Below are 17,405 nucleotides of genomic sequence, written 5' to 3'. Positions count from 1 at the left end.
AACTAAATCATATTAATAAAATATGTGAAATATTATTGACTGAAATGTATCTTTTAAAATTAATAAAATATTATATTCAGTTTCTCTTCTTTTTCATAATAGAATTTATAAAATGTATAAAGTTAAAATTTTATTAGACAATATCTTTTTGATGAATACATTTAAATACATTTAATGTGTACACTATTTTGATGTATATGCCCTGAAAATCGATGTTGTTAATGACATTATAAAAGTTAAAATAAACATATACCAGAACTAGAATATTTGTAAAATTTATTTGTAAACATCAGTTACTTTTTTAATACTCAACAGTAGCTTGTAAGTTTATACTGAGATATAAGAGATGTTATACTTGTATACATTATACCTTGAATGTTCAAACATATGTTGACTGTATACATCATATTAAATGCATTGCATTAATATAATTTTTTATTAAAAACATCAACACCTTGTTTCAATAGTTCCAACAATTCAAAACTGTTCCAATCTATTTTTTAGGCATTCTTTTACGCATTTCATGACTCTGCCTAATTATAGTTTAATACTCATCCACTAACATATAAGGATATCACAAGATATTATTAATTGTATATGTCTGATAATATCCAATTTAATGAAACTTTTATAATATAAAGGCTTGTAAATTATGGAAACGATATTCCGTTGCAAAAATGCAAATATTATCGTGTAACGAGAATAAACATCACATTTAGGACAAATAAATTTAATATTGTATGAATATTTTTAAAATATTATAACCTATGGAGATCTTTTTCTTATTAATAAATATTTAACAAATATTACATTTTTAATACATCCTTATATGTTGATAAACAAGTAGTAAAACCTTTTAGAATTATAGTTATATGAAGTATCCAAATATTTGTTAGATTACAATTACATGTTAATGGACATTTTTTAGTTCAACTTCAAAAACAAGCGTACTGTTGCCAGGAATAGCAGGTGGATAACCCTTAGCGCCATACCTAAAAAATAATTATGCTATAGAATAGATATACTACATAGCCTTTGTTGTGATCTTTTATATTAATAATTAAGAATAATTATAATACTTTAAGAAAGAAGCAAAACATGATAATTATGTATTAAATCACGATAAATATACATACGCCATAGCTGGAGGTATTGTAATTTGTCTCTTTCCACCAACTTTCATGCCAGAAATGCCTACATCCCACCCTTTGATAACTTCACCTTTTCCAAGCCTAAATTTAAAACCATCTCCCTGTGTAGTGGCATCAAATTTCTTGCCATTTTGCAATCGTCCTACAAAGTACACAGAAACAAATTTTCCTGCTTTCGCAAATGCACCATTGCCTGTCTTTATATCTTTTATTTGTACACCTCCCTCAACCACCCTTTTCTTCTGTTCATTTTGAGTATTCTGCTGTTGCTGTTCTCCTTTATTCTTCTTTTGTTGGTCTTGTTTGATATCCTTTCCGTTTAACAATTTCTGTTTATCTTGCTTCTTTTTAGGTAATTGTTGTTGTATTTGCTTGTTTTTGTTTCCCTGCTGTTGCTGTTGTTTGCTAGATTTTTTTTGTATCTTTTCCTCTTCTTCCTCTTCAATAATATCATCATCATCATCATCATCATCATCACCATCATCATCCTCATCATCGTCATCATCATCATCATCACTTTCATCCTCCTCATCCTCTTCTTCATTAATATTTTCTTCAATCAATAGAGTTTCTTTCCCTTCTTCTTCCTCTTCCTCATCAGAATCTTCATCATTATTTGTTCCATCTAATTCCAAATCATCATCTTCCGACGATTCAACTTCATTTTTCACTCTTTTTACTTTTTTATTTCCTTTTGGAAAATCTATTGCTTTTCTCTTTGATTGTCTATCAATTAACTGTTGAACTTTTTCTTCCTCTTCTTCATCCTCTTCTTCTTCTATTTCATCAATTAAATCATCTGGTATTAAATATCCAGTTAAATGTACACGACTGTGGCCATTACATGTGAAAGCTATTTTAGTTCCCTCTTGAAAGTGCAAATCAAGTGGTACTTGCCATACTGAGCCTTTCTTTAAACTACAAAGTAAGTAATTTGTACCATCATAACATACAGTCACCTGTACTACATCGTCATCTGCAACAGCAATTATAACTCATATGAGTTTTAATTAAAAAGATACTTTTAGAAGGAAAAAAGTATTTAAATAATTAAAGTCTGTTCAATATTATTTAATAACACTTTGACATTTGAAATTGTATTAACTGTATGAATTTTATTCTTGATTGCAGCAATAATTTCTATCGTAACTTTTTAAAAATAATCAAGCATATAAAAAACAAAAAGAATTAAATTCAATAGAGTAAGGAAGAAATTACAAATATAAAAATAACAATGTAAAGTATATTTCTCGATTTACCGGCGCTTGCGACATCTAAAGTCGCCATAGACACGTGGAATGATTTTTCAACGGTTTGAGTATACCGTTTATTCGGTTCCATTATTAGACCTACAAAAAAGAATAAATATATATATTATACTGATCAAAAACATGTAGAGATATTATAAATTATTTTTCCTTTTTTAAACTTTATAATTTATTATTAAAACCACATGGCGACGCCATTCTTGGCAAATAGTACCGGTAAAATTAAGACAAAGATTCATATGTATTTTTATAAATAATGCTATTATTTACCCCAAAACATTTTGATTATTTTATTATATAACCTTGGATCAAATTAAACAAAAGTATATTTATATCAATAATTATTCTCTCCTTTTTCAATACGTTAACAAGAGTGATCAACCTTATAAACAGACCACATCCGATGTTCTCGCGCCAATGCGCCTAAACGAACGATGAACAAACAATGCAACAACGATACTAGCTCCAATACCGGAAAAACGATTTCACTAGATTTGTTCCAACCTAATTCAATCCATATTTGAATCTTTTAAATTATATTTGATTTGATGTTTCAATCCAACTTTATTTAATTTCATTTATTGTATTATATATAAGATTTAATTGTTTTTATTGCTAACTACCATCAAAAAACGAAGTGTTAATCTAAATAATTTCTATGATTTACGTAGTTGGATGCTTCATTTATCGCGCCGAACTGTAATATCAGACAATATCTCGTCTCGCTATCTGATTGGCTATCTGTAAAAACTGTAACAATATAATTTCAATATGTTAAATTTTTCGATTGCTACTTTACGGAGGCTGAATCCAACAATGTGATAGGTAGAAAGCTTACTTCTATTGAGAATCTATTCATGATGTATTTATGTAAGTAAATAGCAAATTGCGAATGATCGCGTATTTCTAACAGTCGTAAATGCAACTATACATTATTTTGCATATACGATACAATACATGATTTATACCGTATGCTTTGGCAGTGACAGTTGAAAAAAGATAGCAAAAATAATTGTATGCGTATATAATATTGTAATACTGCCTTACATAGAACAGAGAACATAATATTGCAAACAAGAATAGAAATCCTGTTATGGAAAGTGTGTGTGGTCAATCTTAAGGTACGTTTTCATATCATAGTAAAAGTCATGGTTTTTGCCGCTGCGACTCTGTATGACAACATGATATTCTCAAATATCAATAGAAAATCAAATTTGTTTTAATTTCGTGACAAAAATGTTGATACAGCGAATCAAATGTCACGATAATGTAATATTTAATTTTATGACGACAAAAGTTGGAAGAACTATAGCTAACTACAGAAGTTTTAACTGTATGTTTCTCTTAACCTATATTTGCATGAAAATTCATATATGTATTTTTTTAGCTTATTTTAATTAATATTCTGCCTGTTTTAGACAAAATAGAAATAATTCTTATGATTTTATGGAGTTTATATGATAATATATCTTTATGTATTAATTTTTATATTGATTGTAATTAGGTTATGATAATTTTTGTTTACCAATTAAAAAAATTATAGAAGTGAAAAATACATTTTGTATTTTGGAATATTAATATTTTAGATAGGTGTAATATATAAATATTATGTAATGTATATATATTATGTAATTTATAAATGATCATTACAAATTGATGTAATTTAAAAAATGACAAGTTTTAATTCACACAAAATTTTTATGCAATTGTATAAGTAAAATTAAGAAAACATAATAAGAAAATTTATTTTTCTTTTACAAACTATTTTTGTATGATTCTAGTACAAAAACTGGATATGCTTAGACAATATACAAATTGTAATTTATCTGTAAAACAAATTCGATTTGTATTATATCCTTATAGTAGACTGATGCACTCTAATAGAAGCAATAAGAATGAATTACACGATAATTATGCCTATAATAATTATATTTTGAAAATATTAAATGATGAAACAATTGATTATTTTAAAAGGTATATTTTGTTTTTATAACTTATCTGAATTTTAGAATTATTATAATTAAAAGTATATAATAAAATAATTTTTATATAGGTATCGGATCCCTCAATCGCTTGCAATTAAATTGCACTTATATCGTGATAAATATGGTTCATATAAATCATTAAAAGATATATTAGAAGTACAAGATATGACAAAAGAATTATTAAATATATTTATACAATCAATTATTAATGATAAGCAGTTTAAAATAATGTGCAATTTTAAAAAATCAATTATTTTGCCTTTGGCAGATATCCCACAAGATGTAAAAGAATTACTATTTCTTATTTAAAATATAATATTAGAATGATGGATGAATAAACGTTATTTAATATTATTTTAGCAAATATCTACTATATTGGGAATTCATATAGGAACAAATATTATTAGTTGGACATTACTTGAATCTAAAGAAAATGTATTGGACTGGAATTATGAAAATTTTTTACAAATTCCAAAAAATGATGATACTTTCGAACTATTTAATTTGGTAAATGTTAAATATATATTTTTTATATAATGAATCAATATTAATCACATAATATTTTATATTTATAAATAATGATATAAACTTTTTATATCATTTATATTACTTGATGAATTTTATCAACATCAATGATATAATATCGAAGATTATTTTTTTATAATAGGCTTGGAAATTGAAGTTTAAAATTCCTAAGGCTGATGTTTATGTAATGGATGAATTGAATTTCAATTACAACATGTCGAAATCTGTAAAGTATATACGAACATTTTTACAGAAAGAAAAATTGAAAGCAATGATTTTAGCTTTCTTATCAGAAAAAAATTTATCAAAGGGTAGGTTAATTTTATGATTAATGATAATTGTGAAAGTAATAGTAAGTTATTTGAATTTCTATAAGTACATTTCTATAATAATTAATAGTTTTTATGTTGAAATTAGAAAATAACGAAATTTCATCACTCCCAAAGAATGTTTACCTCCTGAAACATGAGAAACTTGTGAAACTGTTTGACCTTTATATAGGTAACGAAATAATATCTTCTAAAAATGTAATTAATAGATTATTATGTGAAGAAGATTGCATAAATAATAAAGAAAAAGATCCTGTTGGTGTATATATACAGAGGGACATAATGCATAGATATAACAACCAAGTAGATTACATAAAAGATCAAATGAATTGGTCTTTATTGATTGCTTTAACGTTCTTACAATTAGGTGTTCTTGGAAAATATGATTATGACTTTGTTTAAGATTGTGAAAATGGCAAAAAATTAAAGAAGTATTCCATTCCATAACTTTTCTTTTCTATTTCGAATCGTTTTATTTTATTGTAATACTGATATGTATGCAGCAATTATACATGCATATGACATGTAAAGTTTTCAGATACTGGAAAGAACTAAAAATAATTATTAAGTATGAAAAATAAAAAGCAGAGTATTAAATACGTATACAATAAAACACAAAAGGTCCATAAGTAAAATAGAAGATGCTGTGATAGCATATTGGTCAATATTTTACTATTATAGTTCCACAAATTGAGCATCTGCAACATTATTATTACTTACATAGTTCAGAATCATGATACAAAAAAATTGTATATATTAATTATCTATAAAAAATTATCAGCATAAATATAAAGTTTTATGTAAAAACATGTTAAAGAAAATAAGACTGATCTATAAGGATCTAATTAAAAAAATTTCATTTCAACCTGGATTACTGTAAACAATGTGACAGCTATACTATGCTATCTGATTATTATTTCATTTTTGTCCATTCAATAATATATATATTCTTGGATTCTACTTACGTCATTATCCATTGATTTATCATATTGACGAAAACATGAGAAGTTTGCTCATTCAGTAGACACATAAGCATATTCTTGAGATTCACATCTTTTTGATATTAGTATAATATCAAAAATTATTATGTTATATAATAAATTTTCGAGAGATACCTTTTTGCAAAGTAAAAGAAATTGAAATTAGTATATTAATTGCTGAAAATCCTGAGCTAAAAATTCATTAACTTATCATCTAGGTCTACGGACTGTGACTCTACAAGTCTCTTTATTTTTTAGCGAATACTTTATTCGACTTTTCTCTTTCAAAAGCAATAATTCTATTGAGACTTCTCTTTTATAAATTCAAATTGATTAAATATTTAAGTGATAGTTATTTAAAAATGTAAAGCAAACTCTCAGACGTTCCTTCTTACAAATGAGTATTTTAATTATTATTAGAAAATCATGCAAAGTTTCGTTTGTAATCCAGAGACTATTCATTGCGAATGTTTTCTTGCTCATTATTTATTAGAATTCATTAATATCGATTTTTTACTATTTTCGCGCGAGAAAAATATGTAACAATAAAATAAAATATTCGAAATTTAAAATAATTATAATTAACGCGTTTGAACAAGAATATCATTCAAGAAGTTTGTACAAGAAATCATTCACGGATAAATCTCCAGAGAAATTTACTCGTGGTCACTCAATGCTCTTCTATTAATTAATTAAAGCCAATCACTCGTGCCGATTCAGATCTTTCATCCTCAACACGATTGAGTGATCGGAGGGACTTAAAAATTCACTTACTACTTAAGAAGTTCTGCGATGGCTCCAAAACACTCATCCAGGATTTAAGTGGATCGAAATTAGGGATGGATGGTTGAAAATAAGATAGCTGGTTGAAAATGAGATAGGTCGACATCAAAGTTGATCGAGATCCTCTTGAATGATGCACTGTCTCTAATTTGCGGTAGTTATTTATTAACGGACGATCATTGAATTTATTTCACGTAACTCTACTATCTTTTATAAATACAGTCTGTGCGACTGTTAAAAAAGCAAAATAATTTACAAACAAACACTGACTCTAATGACTGCATTACGCGCAGTCGATGCAAAACTACTTGTTGTTTAAATTGCGAAACGCGGATGAACAAACACTGCTTTTACTTCGCGAACTTTTTATTTTAGCGGAACAAACAATCGATTACTTCATTGTTACGCGCGCAATTGCTGGAATAGAAAAATGCAAAGAAAGTTATTAATATCATTCTTATAACAAGAAAGTATATGAATTATTTAAGAAATATATGATATAGAAATATACTTCCTTTATCTATGAGATGATTAAATGATGATACGGAAATAGTGTATTTCGACGTTTACTCCTCGGAGTACGAAAGGAAACTGACCTTGTCGCTCTCATGATTCTTCTAATGTTTATTTTTGTTGACATTAAACTATCGACACATGTTGAAAGAAAATTATTCTAAGTCCAATGCGTCTTAAAGGCTATGTTCAACATTTAATTCTATTTAAATATTCAATTATATTTTTACTATATTTAATGCGTGTTTCGAGCTACATAATGTTTAAATGAACGTGCTATTGTTTAAATATTATTTAATTATAATCCGTGTACGTTTTAAATTGTTTAAATAATACTAAAATTATCAAAATTGTGATTTATTTAAGTTTAACTGGAAAGTTGGATGGGAAGAGAGAATTTCGATGGTTACTCTTTGGAAGGCAAAATAAAACAGTTTCGATAATCATCAAAATCAATCTGTCGTTCGTTTTTAACGATATTACAGCCAACAATTCCGAGATTAAAATTAATGTGAATTTAATAATAAGTTAAAATTATTGTATGCTTTACGCGTGTTACGAACAATGTAATTGTTCAAATATAATTAGACAAATGTATTATTATTTAAATATTAATATATTATGTTCCATATTTATTATACATTGTTTAAATAATTATAAAATTATCGAAAGTATAAATTATTTAAACTTTTTTCGTATTCTTGAGTTATATTTCTATAGTTATCGAATTTGAATGATTAATTTTGTTAGTTTGGACTAACATAATATCCGTTTAAGTAGGTGTTAAATTCCTATATCGTACTTTTAATTTTTCCATATTTTCGTATAATAAATCAAAAAATTACATGCTTCATAGGAGTGGGAAGGCTACCACACAAGTGACGTACTGCGCATGCGCCTGGATCCATTTAGTCTTCTTGCTATTAGTGATTCCGTCATTTGGAATTGTTTCGTCGTATCAGTTGCAGCAGACCTTCATCATCTCGTTAATTACAAGTTATTAGTATATTCTTTTTTAACATACATCTTTATTTTATATATCAATTGATTTCCCAAAATGCAATTTCCACACATGTATGTTTGCAAATTGTGGCATCGTCTTGTTTAAAAGACATCCGCGAAAATAAAATCGGCGTTTTGGCTTCTCCTTTGGAGCTATGACATCTTATTTCTCGGATTTTTCAGCTTTATTTTCGTGATATCGATATTTTTCTCATTCTTAATGATGCTATAATTAATAGTTTTTCCTTAATTAATCGTGTTTGATTGTATTTTGTCGTATATACGATTTTGATATACATATATATATGCATACATATACATATTTTTCTTACGGACAGATACAAATATCGATAACTCCTGGTTGCATATATATTTACATACAATTAATTTTCTACTTTACTAATATCGATCTAATATTTTATCGATCTAATAACTTATTGAATAGTATACAAACTAAGAAAATTACGTAGTACACTAGAAATAATATTTAAAATACAAGTCTTTCGTTTTGCACGCACACGTAAGTCTATCTGTTTTCAAATAAATACGGCGTCTCTCTTAATAGAGAGAGAGAGAGAGAGAGAGAGAGAGAGAGAGAGAGAGAGAGAGAGAGAGAGAGAGAGAGAGAGAGAGAAATAGTATTAAGATATTGATAATAGCTTCAAAGTTCCTTCTCTAATAATGTCTACGAATTTCTTTGACAATTACAAAAACAGAAATCAATCGCGATGTATGTATTTGTATATATATTATTCAGAGAATTTAGGAAATACATACAGGGAAAAACAGATGTAAATTATCAAAAGACGACCGGGAACTTTGACTCGACCTTCCTGTTCATTCTTACTAATGTGTCACGCATTTCTCGTTCAGACAAACAGCTTTTAAGACGTGTTCAGACCTGCTCTCGGCTTCGTTGATTCCAGTCCATCTAGCTTCTCATTTATATTATATAGAATGTTTCATAAGTTTGATTTAATCATTTATGGATTATTAATCTTATTTTTTATCATATTAAATTTCAATACATGCAGCATTTATGTGTTGAATAAGCAGATCACATTTACACCTTATATACATGTTATATACATTATACATATTTATTCATAAATTTAGTTAATTATATTCTATATTAATAATACTCTTGGATTTTTATAAATGAATTTTTATAAATTTATAAATGGATCTCCATACGCAACAACCTCCATGTATTGAGATTCGGAAATCGGTATTGCGAACATTTATATATTTTATATTATACAACGTACACACTGCCGGGCCAATGACTGATGTTCGGTGCACTAGAAAATATTTTTCATAAACTTTTAATTCATTAAAAATTTTATCAACATATTTTACATTGAATTTAAATTGAATTAACATTGAATTTAAAGAATATTAAGAAGCACCGAGAACAATAAAAATTTAATTAAAGTATAATAAAAGTTAAATTAAAATAGAATAATATTTCAAGATACGTTTAATCGTTTAATTAACATTATGAAATATTATAATGTTAATGTTACTGCTTTTTGTCGAGTTTTACTTTAATGTTATATCTATTCTGATTTATAGGTATCCATGCAATTAGTATATTTCTGTGAACATATCCCTATCGCAATCATATTCATTTTTAAATAATAGATACAACGCGAATAGAATTTTTCGGTCGCGTTAGTAAATCGGAAAACAAGAATTTATGTCATATTCTTGTTAAAACTATTTGTTCGCCGTGTTGTTAGAACCATTAAGACACTTACGGCCAATTCGGTGGAAGAGGATTGCGTTGCGATAAATATTGTTATGGTCGAAAGTGTAAATTAAAAAATTCATCCTCTTCATCTTTATCAACGAACGTAAAGCTTCGTCCGGATACAATTACATGTAAGTATATAATTTTTTTTTCTAATCATTACTTTTCATTCATTGTTCAAATGAAATATTTTTTGATTATTTTCATTCATTAAAGGTTCAGCAATAATTTCAACCAACTTCACGACATCATTCGACCTACGTCGAGGGGGACGAGTGTTTTGGATCCATCGGAGAATTTCTTAAGTAATAAGTGAAAAATATAAAGTTCCTCTGGTAGCCATCATGCCGAGGATGAAAGGTCCATATCGGCACGGGTTACTGATTGTATTCGTTGATGTCCCATTGTCCAAAACGAGCAAAAGTAACCGTGATTAAGATCTTCGATTTTATTCACTAGTGGTTCCCTATATGTGTAGTTAGCTCTTTTCTTGTGAATTTTTTATTATTATTGTATAGATGTCAGGCTAGGGTCTTCTTGTTTCAAAGTCGTTTAATTAATAGTGCTATTAATTAGCACTGTTTTCTCTCTTCGTCTTTGCTCGCGATATTAATAATGAAATCAGGTATTCATTTACCCGATTTCGTCCAAATAAAGCATATAAAGTGATCTACGTTACATGCATTGCTTTGTACTTAGTCTATTTAATCGCGATTTACTTCGATATTTCGATATATCAATATACCAAAAAATAAGCAAGAAGACAAATCCCTTCCGCGACGGATAGATTCTATCAGTCAAATGGTGGATCATTTTCTGCTGTTTTATTATATGAAATTCGCATATTATTTTGGTTGTTTCGCATATTATTTAGATGTTTTATTTTCACAAGTACCTATGCTGTTTACATCTTATGAAGAAATTGTGTATAGAATTATGTGTTAGATGATAACATAATATATGTAATGCAACAAAAAAGAAATAAATTGGTCAATCATTAATTTTACAAAAGATTAAATTATTTTTATTGTGTTATAGATAATAAGATGATATCTATATAATATTATATATTCTTATTATGAAATAATATTGAATAAAATGCATAATTTTTATATAAAGTACATAGGCTATGCATATATCTACTTTAGTTTAATGGGAATAGAATTCCATATGAAGGGCTCTATTTTTTACCGGGTACATAGGTCGATATCAAACGGATTCATAAATTTTCATCTAATTATGATTGATTAGAAAAAAATTTGTAATTCGTTTCGTGATTGTTTTTTCTTTCTTTTTCCAAATTATAATAATTATTATTGAATATGTTATAATAATGATATTATACAATTAATTTTATATAATTTATAAAAGTAATTGATATTAACAGTGGGTCTCCATATGCAGCAACCTCCATGTGGTGGGACCTGAAAATCGATATTACTTGCGATATATGATAAATCTAAATAACGCAAGTACTATCGAGCTAATGGCTGCATTTATATTCAATCAAAATTTATTATGGTCTATGATGGCCTTTTTCATTTTTTCATATTGTTCATTTTTTGTGTCTCAATGTATTGGGTTGGCAACTAAGTGATTGCGGATTTCAAATAAGAAGGAAAATTCTTAATTTTTGTTTAAAAATATAACTTTATTCAATTAGATACTGTCCGTTCTTGTCGATGACCTTTTGCCATCGTTCTGGCAGTGTCAAAATTCCACATTCGTAAAATTTCTGATCTTTGCTATCAAAAAACTGAATTAAATGTGATTTGACATCATCAGCGTTATCAAAAATTTTACCATTTAAGGAATTCTGAATGGAAGGAAACAAATGGTAGTCTGAAGGCGCAAGATCAGGGCTATATGGTGGATGTGATAAAACATCCCAACCCAGTTCCAATAATTTTAGGCGAATGATCAAAGACGTGTGGGGCTTTACATTATCATGATGGAAAACGACACCCTTACTATTTGACAATACTGGCCGCTTTTCTTGAATTACATCGCTCAGTTTGGCGAGTTGTTGAACGTACACATTTGAATTGATCATTTGATTTTGTGGCATAAGTTCAAAGTACAAAATTCCTTTATAATCCCACCAGACTGACAGCATAATCTTTTTTTGGTGAATCTCTGCTTTTGATGTCGTTTGAGCTGGTTCATCTTTCATCGCCCACGATCTCTTCCGATTAACGTTGTTATAAACTATCCACTTTTCGTCACCAGTAATTAGGCTTTTCAGAAATGGATCAGTTTCGTTGCGTTTCAGAAGCGAATCGCAGATGCTAATTCGTTGCGTCAAATGAATTTCCTTAATCTGAGGGATCCATAAATCGAATTTCTTGACATAACCAAGCATTTTTAATTTTTTTTCAATGCATGTATGCGATACATTGAGCTTCTCCGCAATATCACGTGTTGTACTATGACGATCTGAATCGATAATGGCCTTGATATGGATCTCATCGACTTCAACTGGACGGCCAGATCGTTGAGCATTTTCCAGTGAAAAATCACCAGAACGAAATCTGGCAAACCAATTTTGACACTGCCTTTCTTTCAAGGCTTCATTTCCATATACGGCAAATAACTTCTTTTGTGCTTGCGATGCGCTCTTACCTTTTCGAAAGTAATACAATAAAATATGTCTGAAGTGCACGTCTTGTTCTTCCATTTTTAAATTAGGATAAAAACAAAACTAAAGCACTAATCGATATAATTTTTTTACTAAATTAAAGGTAGAAGTCCAAATAATAAGAAAAACATATAGGTTAGATGCAATGACCACGTTAACAAAACAAAAGAAAGTGTAAAGTCCATCTATCGACAAAATCCGCAATCACTTAGTTGCCAACTCAATAATATATTCATTATTGAATCTGTTTTGAAATTATATATCTATATTATATAAGTTATATATATTACTCCTTCGGAAAAAGTCGTATCATAAAATTCTATTTTTTTTAGAATAGTTCATGCATAAAAGTACAAATTTTATAACAATTGAGAAAGATCTCGTCTAAATTCTCATCTTTAAAATGAAGCTTTTTTCATCAAAAATGGTCAAGAATTACACATGAATTCATTGTTGATACAAACCATTATAAAATCTGGGTTGATAAACAGCTGTATTATTCAAATGAATCCTGTTTAGTCGAATGTTTCATCTGGATAATAATTATTCATTGTTCTTTAGAAATTATTCTATTTTTATAATAATAATAATAGTAATGGTAATAATAATAATAGTAATAATAATAATAGTAATAATAACAATAATATATACTCGACTGTTAAAAGTGTAAAGACGAGAGTAACGCTCTCTATATTTTTAGCTGCTCATGTCGAGATTGCCTATCTGTTATCATAAGATAATCTTCATGTTTTAAACGATGAGGAGGAACCTTAAAATCCGAGAAAACATATAATAGTTTCATTTCCAGAACAAAATATAATTCATGTACAACAGATTTTTTATGTTAGATTTTTTTTATTAAGTTTCTTAACAAATCTTATATGCACTTAATCGTTTATAGAAATATGTTCTTATATGTATTAATGTGAATATAAAAATATTTTTTCTTTTGTTATGAGTAATATAAAACTTTAACCACAATCTTAGATTAACACTTATTTAAAGGCTAATGTATTTCATTTTTCAAATAATTGTATGCATATATATTTATGCAATGATGCAAAAGAAATCATTTTAACATGGCCCAACATAGTATAAACATGGCCCAAACATGGCTCATCATGGTTCATCATATTAATGATGAAATAATCTCAGGTTTGTATGGCACAATACAATTTTGTGTTCATTACACGCTTGAATTACCACTTCATCGTTAGTAGAACCAGCAGGACTAGCGATATAAGTAACTCCACTCTGTAATTTGATGACATTGGTCATAAAAATATTTACATTTTTATCTAATTATAAAGTTATAAATTTACAGAAGTATACAATCTAACCACTTTAGCTCTGTCCACATTATCTCTAAATGGAAAGAAAGCATCACTACTAATAGCAACGTCGCTTAGTTTTTTAATCCATTCTTTTTTATCATCTTCAGAGAGTTTCTCAGGAACTTCTTCATACATAGCTGCCCAAGTGGATTCGTCCATGTCTTTTCCAATAGATCCATTGACGTAATTGTCAATAGCATTAGAAATTTCAGCTCTTTTTATACCTTTCTTGAATTTCATACCAACTACTTTAGGATGCTGTCGGAGCCACCTATGAAAATAATAATAAATAGTATTATAATATTTTCTGCAACAAAATTTTAGCTAATGTTAAGTATACTACCAATTATCGGCTTTATCTCCAGCTAATCGTGTACAATGAATTCTCGACTGTTGACCTGCACCAATTCCAATAATTTGTCCATCTTTTGCATAGCATACTGAATTACTTTGAGTATATTTTACAGCAATAGTTGCCACAATTAAGTCTCGCATAGCTGTCTCTGGTATTTCTTTTGCATTAGAAACAATATTTTGGAAAGTTTGATTATTAATAATTGCATCATTACGCCTTTGCTCCATTGTAAGTCCAAAAAGAACTTTATGTTCCATTACAGATGGTTCATACGTTGGATCAATTTGTAATATACAATAGCTACCATTTTTTTTTTTCTTTAAAATTTGAAGAGCTTCTTCTGAATAACCAGGAGCAATTATACCATCAGAAACTTCCCTAAAAATGTATTGTATTAAATAATAAATACAATAAAATGAAATAAATTACTTAGATAAATATATAAATAATAATAATAATAATAATAATAATAATAATAATAATACCTTGAAATAATTTTAGCGGTTGCAATATCACATGGATCAGATAATGCCACAAAATCACCAAAACTAGACATTCTATCTGCACCTCTTGCTCGAGCATAAGCAATAGATAAAGGTGTTAACTGATTAATAAGATCATCTACTTGACATAATTTTGCTTGTACATCATTCAATGAAACACCAACTGCTGCACCTGCTGGGCTAACGTGTTTGAAAGATGTTGCAGCTGGCAATTTCAAAGCAGTTTTTAATTCTTTCACTAATTGATAACCATTTAGTGCATCACATAGATTAATGAAACCTGGAGAACCATTAACAACTGTTAATGGTAATTTATCCAAAGTTGTAAATATTTGTGCTGGTTTCTGATGAGGATTCATTCCGTATCTAAGAGTAAGTTGTGAAATACCAGCACTATATTGTTTACGGAAAAAATCTGAAATTGCATTATCATACTCTGCAGTATGTGTAAATGCTTTCAGAGCTAACATTTGTCTATAATTGAATTAAAATGATTTATATATTAATTTGATTGACATAAAATTCTTTAAATCTATAAACAAAGTTTAATAAACAATATACCTGGTTTGAATAGATGTGTCTTTGTCAGAAGATGTTTCTAATTCTTTAATCACTTTTTCATAATCATTTGGATCACAAACAACTGTAACTCTAGAATGATTTTTTGCTGCTGCACGTAATAGAGTAACACCTCCAATATCAATATTTTCTATGGCATCATCAATTTTTACATCAGGCTTTGATATAGTTTTTACAAAAGGATACAAATTGCATACTACTATACTAATAAGGTCATAATTTTGCTTTTCAAGATCTCTTTGATCAGATTCTGTAAGTCTAGCCAATATACCTGTATATTATATAATATAACAATTATGTACAGAAATACAATATGTAAATAATTTGTATTTCTTAATTAATAAATATTGTATGGAAATATCCAGAAATTTCAAAATCCGAATTATATAGTATATAATTATTAAGTATAAATAATATACCAGCATGAACAGCTGGATGAAGAGTTTTTACACGGCCTTCAAGCATTTCGGGTGCTCCAGTTATATCGGAAACATCTTTAACTGGAAGTCCAGATTCTCTCAATGATTTAGCAGTACCACCAGATGCAATTAAAGTTAAACCTATTTCATGTAATTTTTTACTAAGTGGAAGTAAGTTGGTCTTGTCTGAGACACTTAGAAGAGCTATGATCAAACAAAAAATATTAATTATATCACAATCCATTGGTGATTGTATAATAATTCGAAAAATTATTTATTTTGTTTTAAAATTCTCACCTAGTTTTCCTGATGCCATTTTTTTTCGTTCACTTTAACGTAGAAGATTACTAAATTATTAACACAGATTAATTTATTATATTACTTTTATAATACGTTATAATGGCACGTTATAACACGTTACTTTCGAATCGAATGGAAGACGTTCAAGAAGTGTTCGTCAAGGCGGCAATTGTTATCATTATAACTCGTTTACAGGGCCGCATATAGAAAAAAATAACATTAATATTTATCGGGATATTATGAATGTGCGAAACTGATAGTAATACGTAAGTAATAATAAAATCATTATTTTATATATATTTTCTTGTTTTTCGCTGTGTAACATTTTTTTTGTACATTTTTTCTGTACACTTTCATCAAATTATATTAGTTCGATTTTTTTCTTTTTATATATTTAAATTGTTTTCTTTGTAATTAAAATTTAATAAGCGTATACATTTTTTATTTAAACGAGTTTTATTTTAAAAATATTTAGTTTTTTCATCCTAAATCCTTGGAGATTTAAAATCGTAGAATTATGGGAATTTGAAAGCGATAGGTTCCATAGCATTTAACGGCGTCCCTGGCCAATACCATAAATAGTTTGAAATTACTTGAATACATCTCATTGATAATGTGTTCTGATTAACAATTTACGTCAAAATATCTCGCAATTCGTGGGTGTCCGTGTCAAATGCTATCAATATTGAATAAGATAAAGTTATTACAGTAATATATAATCGAATTTTTAAATATTATTATTAATAAGTTTATTTAAACTAGAGATAGGAATAACAGACATATTACATATTAATGTTTCTTATTTGATAAAGATGTTTATGTATAAATTATTTTGAATGTCTGATTGAATTTGTAAGTTAAATGTGTAATACTACGGTAGAGATAATAAGATACAACATTTTATTAATAACGAAATGGAATTGATAAGAAAATAGAAAAGAAATTATTCATCAAACTGAAGGAAGAAAGTCAATGAAAAGTATTAGAA

At 27.8% G+C, this 17,405-nt stretch overlaps 3 protein-coding genes across 9 annotated transcripts; 1 reads left to right on the top strand and 2 right to left on the bottom strand.

The window, feature by feature from the left end:
- Positions 1-117: 117 nt before the first annotated feature.
- Positions 118-6,373, bottom strand: LOC124952376 (46 kDa FK506-binding nuclear protein). Of its 3 annotated transcripts, none has more exons than XM_047502151.1 (4): positions 6,224-6,373; positions 2,411-2,500; positions 1,137-2,127; positions 118-992 (listed from the first exon to the last, which is right to left on the bottom strand). In XM_047502151.1, exons 2-4 carry the CDS (start codon positions 2,490-2,492, stop codon positions 911-913), a joined length of 1,155 nt encoding a protein of 384 aa, XP_047358107.1. In that variant the 5' UTR covers positions 2,493-2,500; positions 6,224-6,373; the 3' UTR covers positions 118-910. The 3 variants fall into 3 exon arrangements, with proteins under 3 accessions (XP_047358107.1, XP_047358105.1, XP_047358106.1); XM_047502149.1 differs by lacking the exon at positions 6,224-6,373 and adding an exon at positions 2,690-2,859; XM_047502150.1 differs by lacking the exon at positions 6,224-6,373 and adding an exon at positions 2,802-2,833.
- LOC124952377 (transcription elongation factor, mitochondrial-like) lies at positions 3,216-8,220 on the top strand. 5 transcript variants are annotated; one of them, XM_047502156.1, is made up of 6 exons: positions 3,216-3,540; positions 4,283-4,393; positions 4,473-4,686; positions 4,765-4,911; positions 5,072-5,240; positions 5,329-8,220. In XM_047502156.1, exons 2-6 carry the CDS (start codon positions 4,290-4,292, stop codon positions 5,658-5,660), a joined length of 966 nt encoding a protein of 321 aa, XP_047358112.1. In that variant the 5' UTR covers positions 3,216-3,540; positions 4,283-4,289; the 3' UTR covers positions 5,661-8,220. The 5 variants fall into 5 exon arrangements, with proteins under 5 accessions (XP_047358112.1, XP_047358111.1, XP_047358108.1 ...); XM_047502155.1 differs by having other exon boundaries at positions 4,201-4,393; positions 5,329-8,219; XM_047502152.1 differs by lacking the exon at positions 3,216-3,540 and adding an exon at positions 3,550-3,752 and having other exon boundaries at positions 4,201-4,393; positions 5,329-8,216.
- Positions 8,221-14,055: 5,835 nt separating this feature from the next.
- LOC124952375 (bifunctional purine biosynthesis protein ATIC) lies at positions 14,056-16,576 on the bottom strand. The gene is made up of 7 exons (XM_047502148.1): positions 16,415-16,576; positions 16,118-16,321; positions 15,681-15,969; positions 15,102-15,593; positions 14,605-14,994; positions 14,268-14,532; positions 14,056-14,181 (listed from the first exon to the last, which is right to left on the bottom strand). Exons 1-7 carry the CDS (start codon positions 16,431-16,433, stop codon positions 14,062-14,064), a joined length of 1,779 nt encoding a protein of 592 aa, XP_047358104.1. The 5' UTR covers positions 16,434-16,576; the 3' UTR covers positions 14,056-14,061.
- Between the last annotated feature and the right edge of the window lie 829 nt (positions 16,577-17,405).

This window comes from Vespa velutina, chromosome 10, assembly GCF_912470025.1.
Source record: "Vespa velutina chromosome 10, iVesVel2.1, whole genome shotgun sequence".
NCBI classification, from domain to species: domain Eukaryota; kingdom Metazoa; phylum Arthropoda; class Insecta; order Hymenoptera; family Vespidae; genus Vespa; species Vespa velutina.
This window is presented reverse-complemented; position numbering and strand designations above follow the sequence as displayed.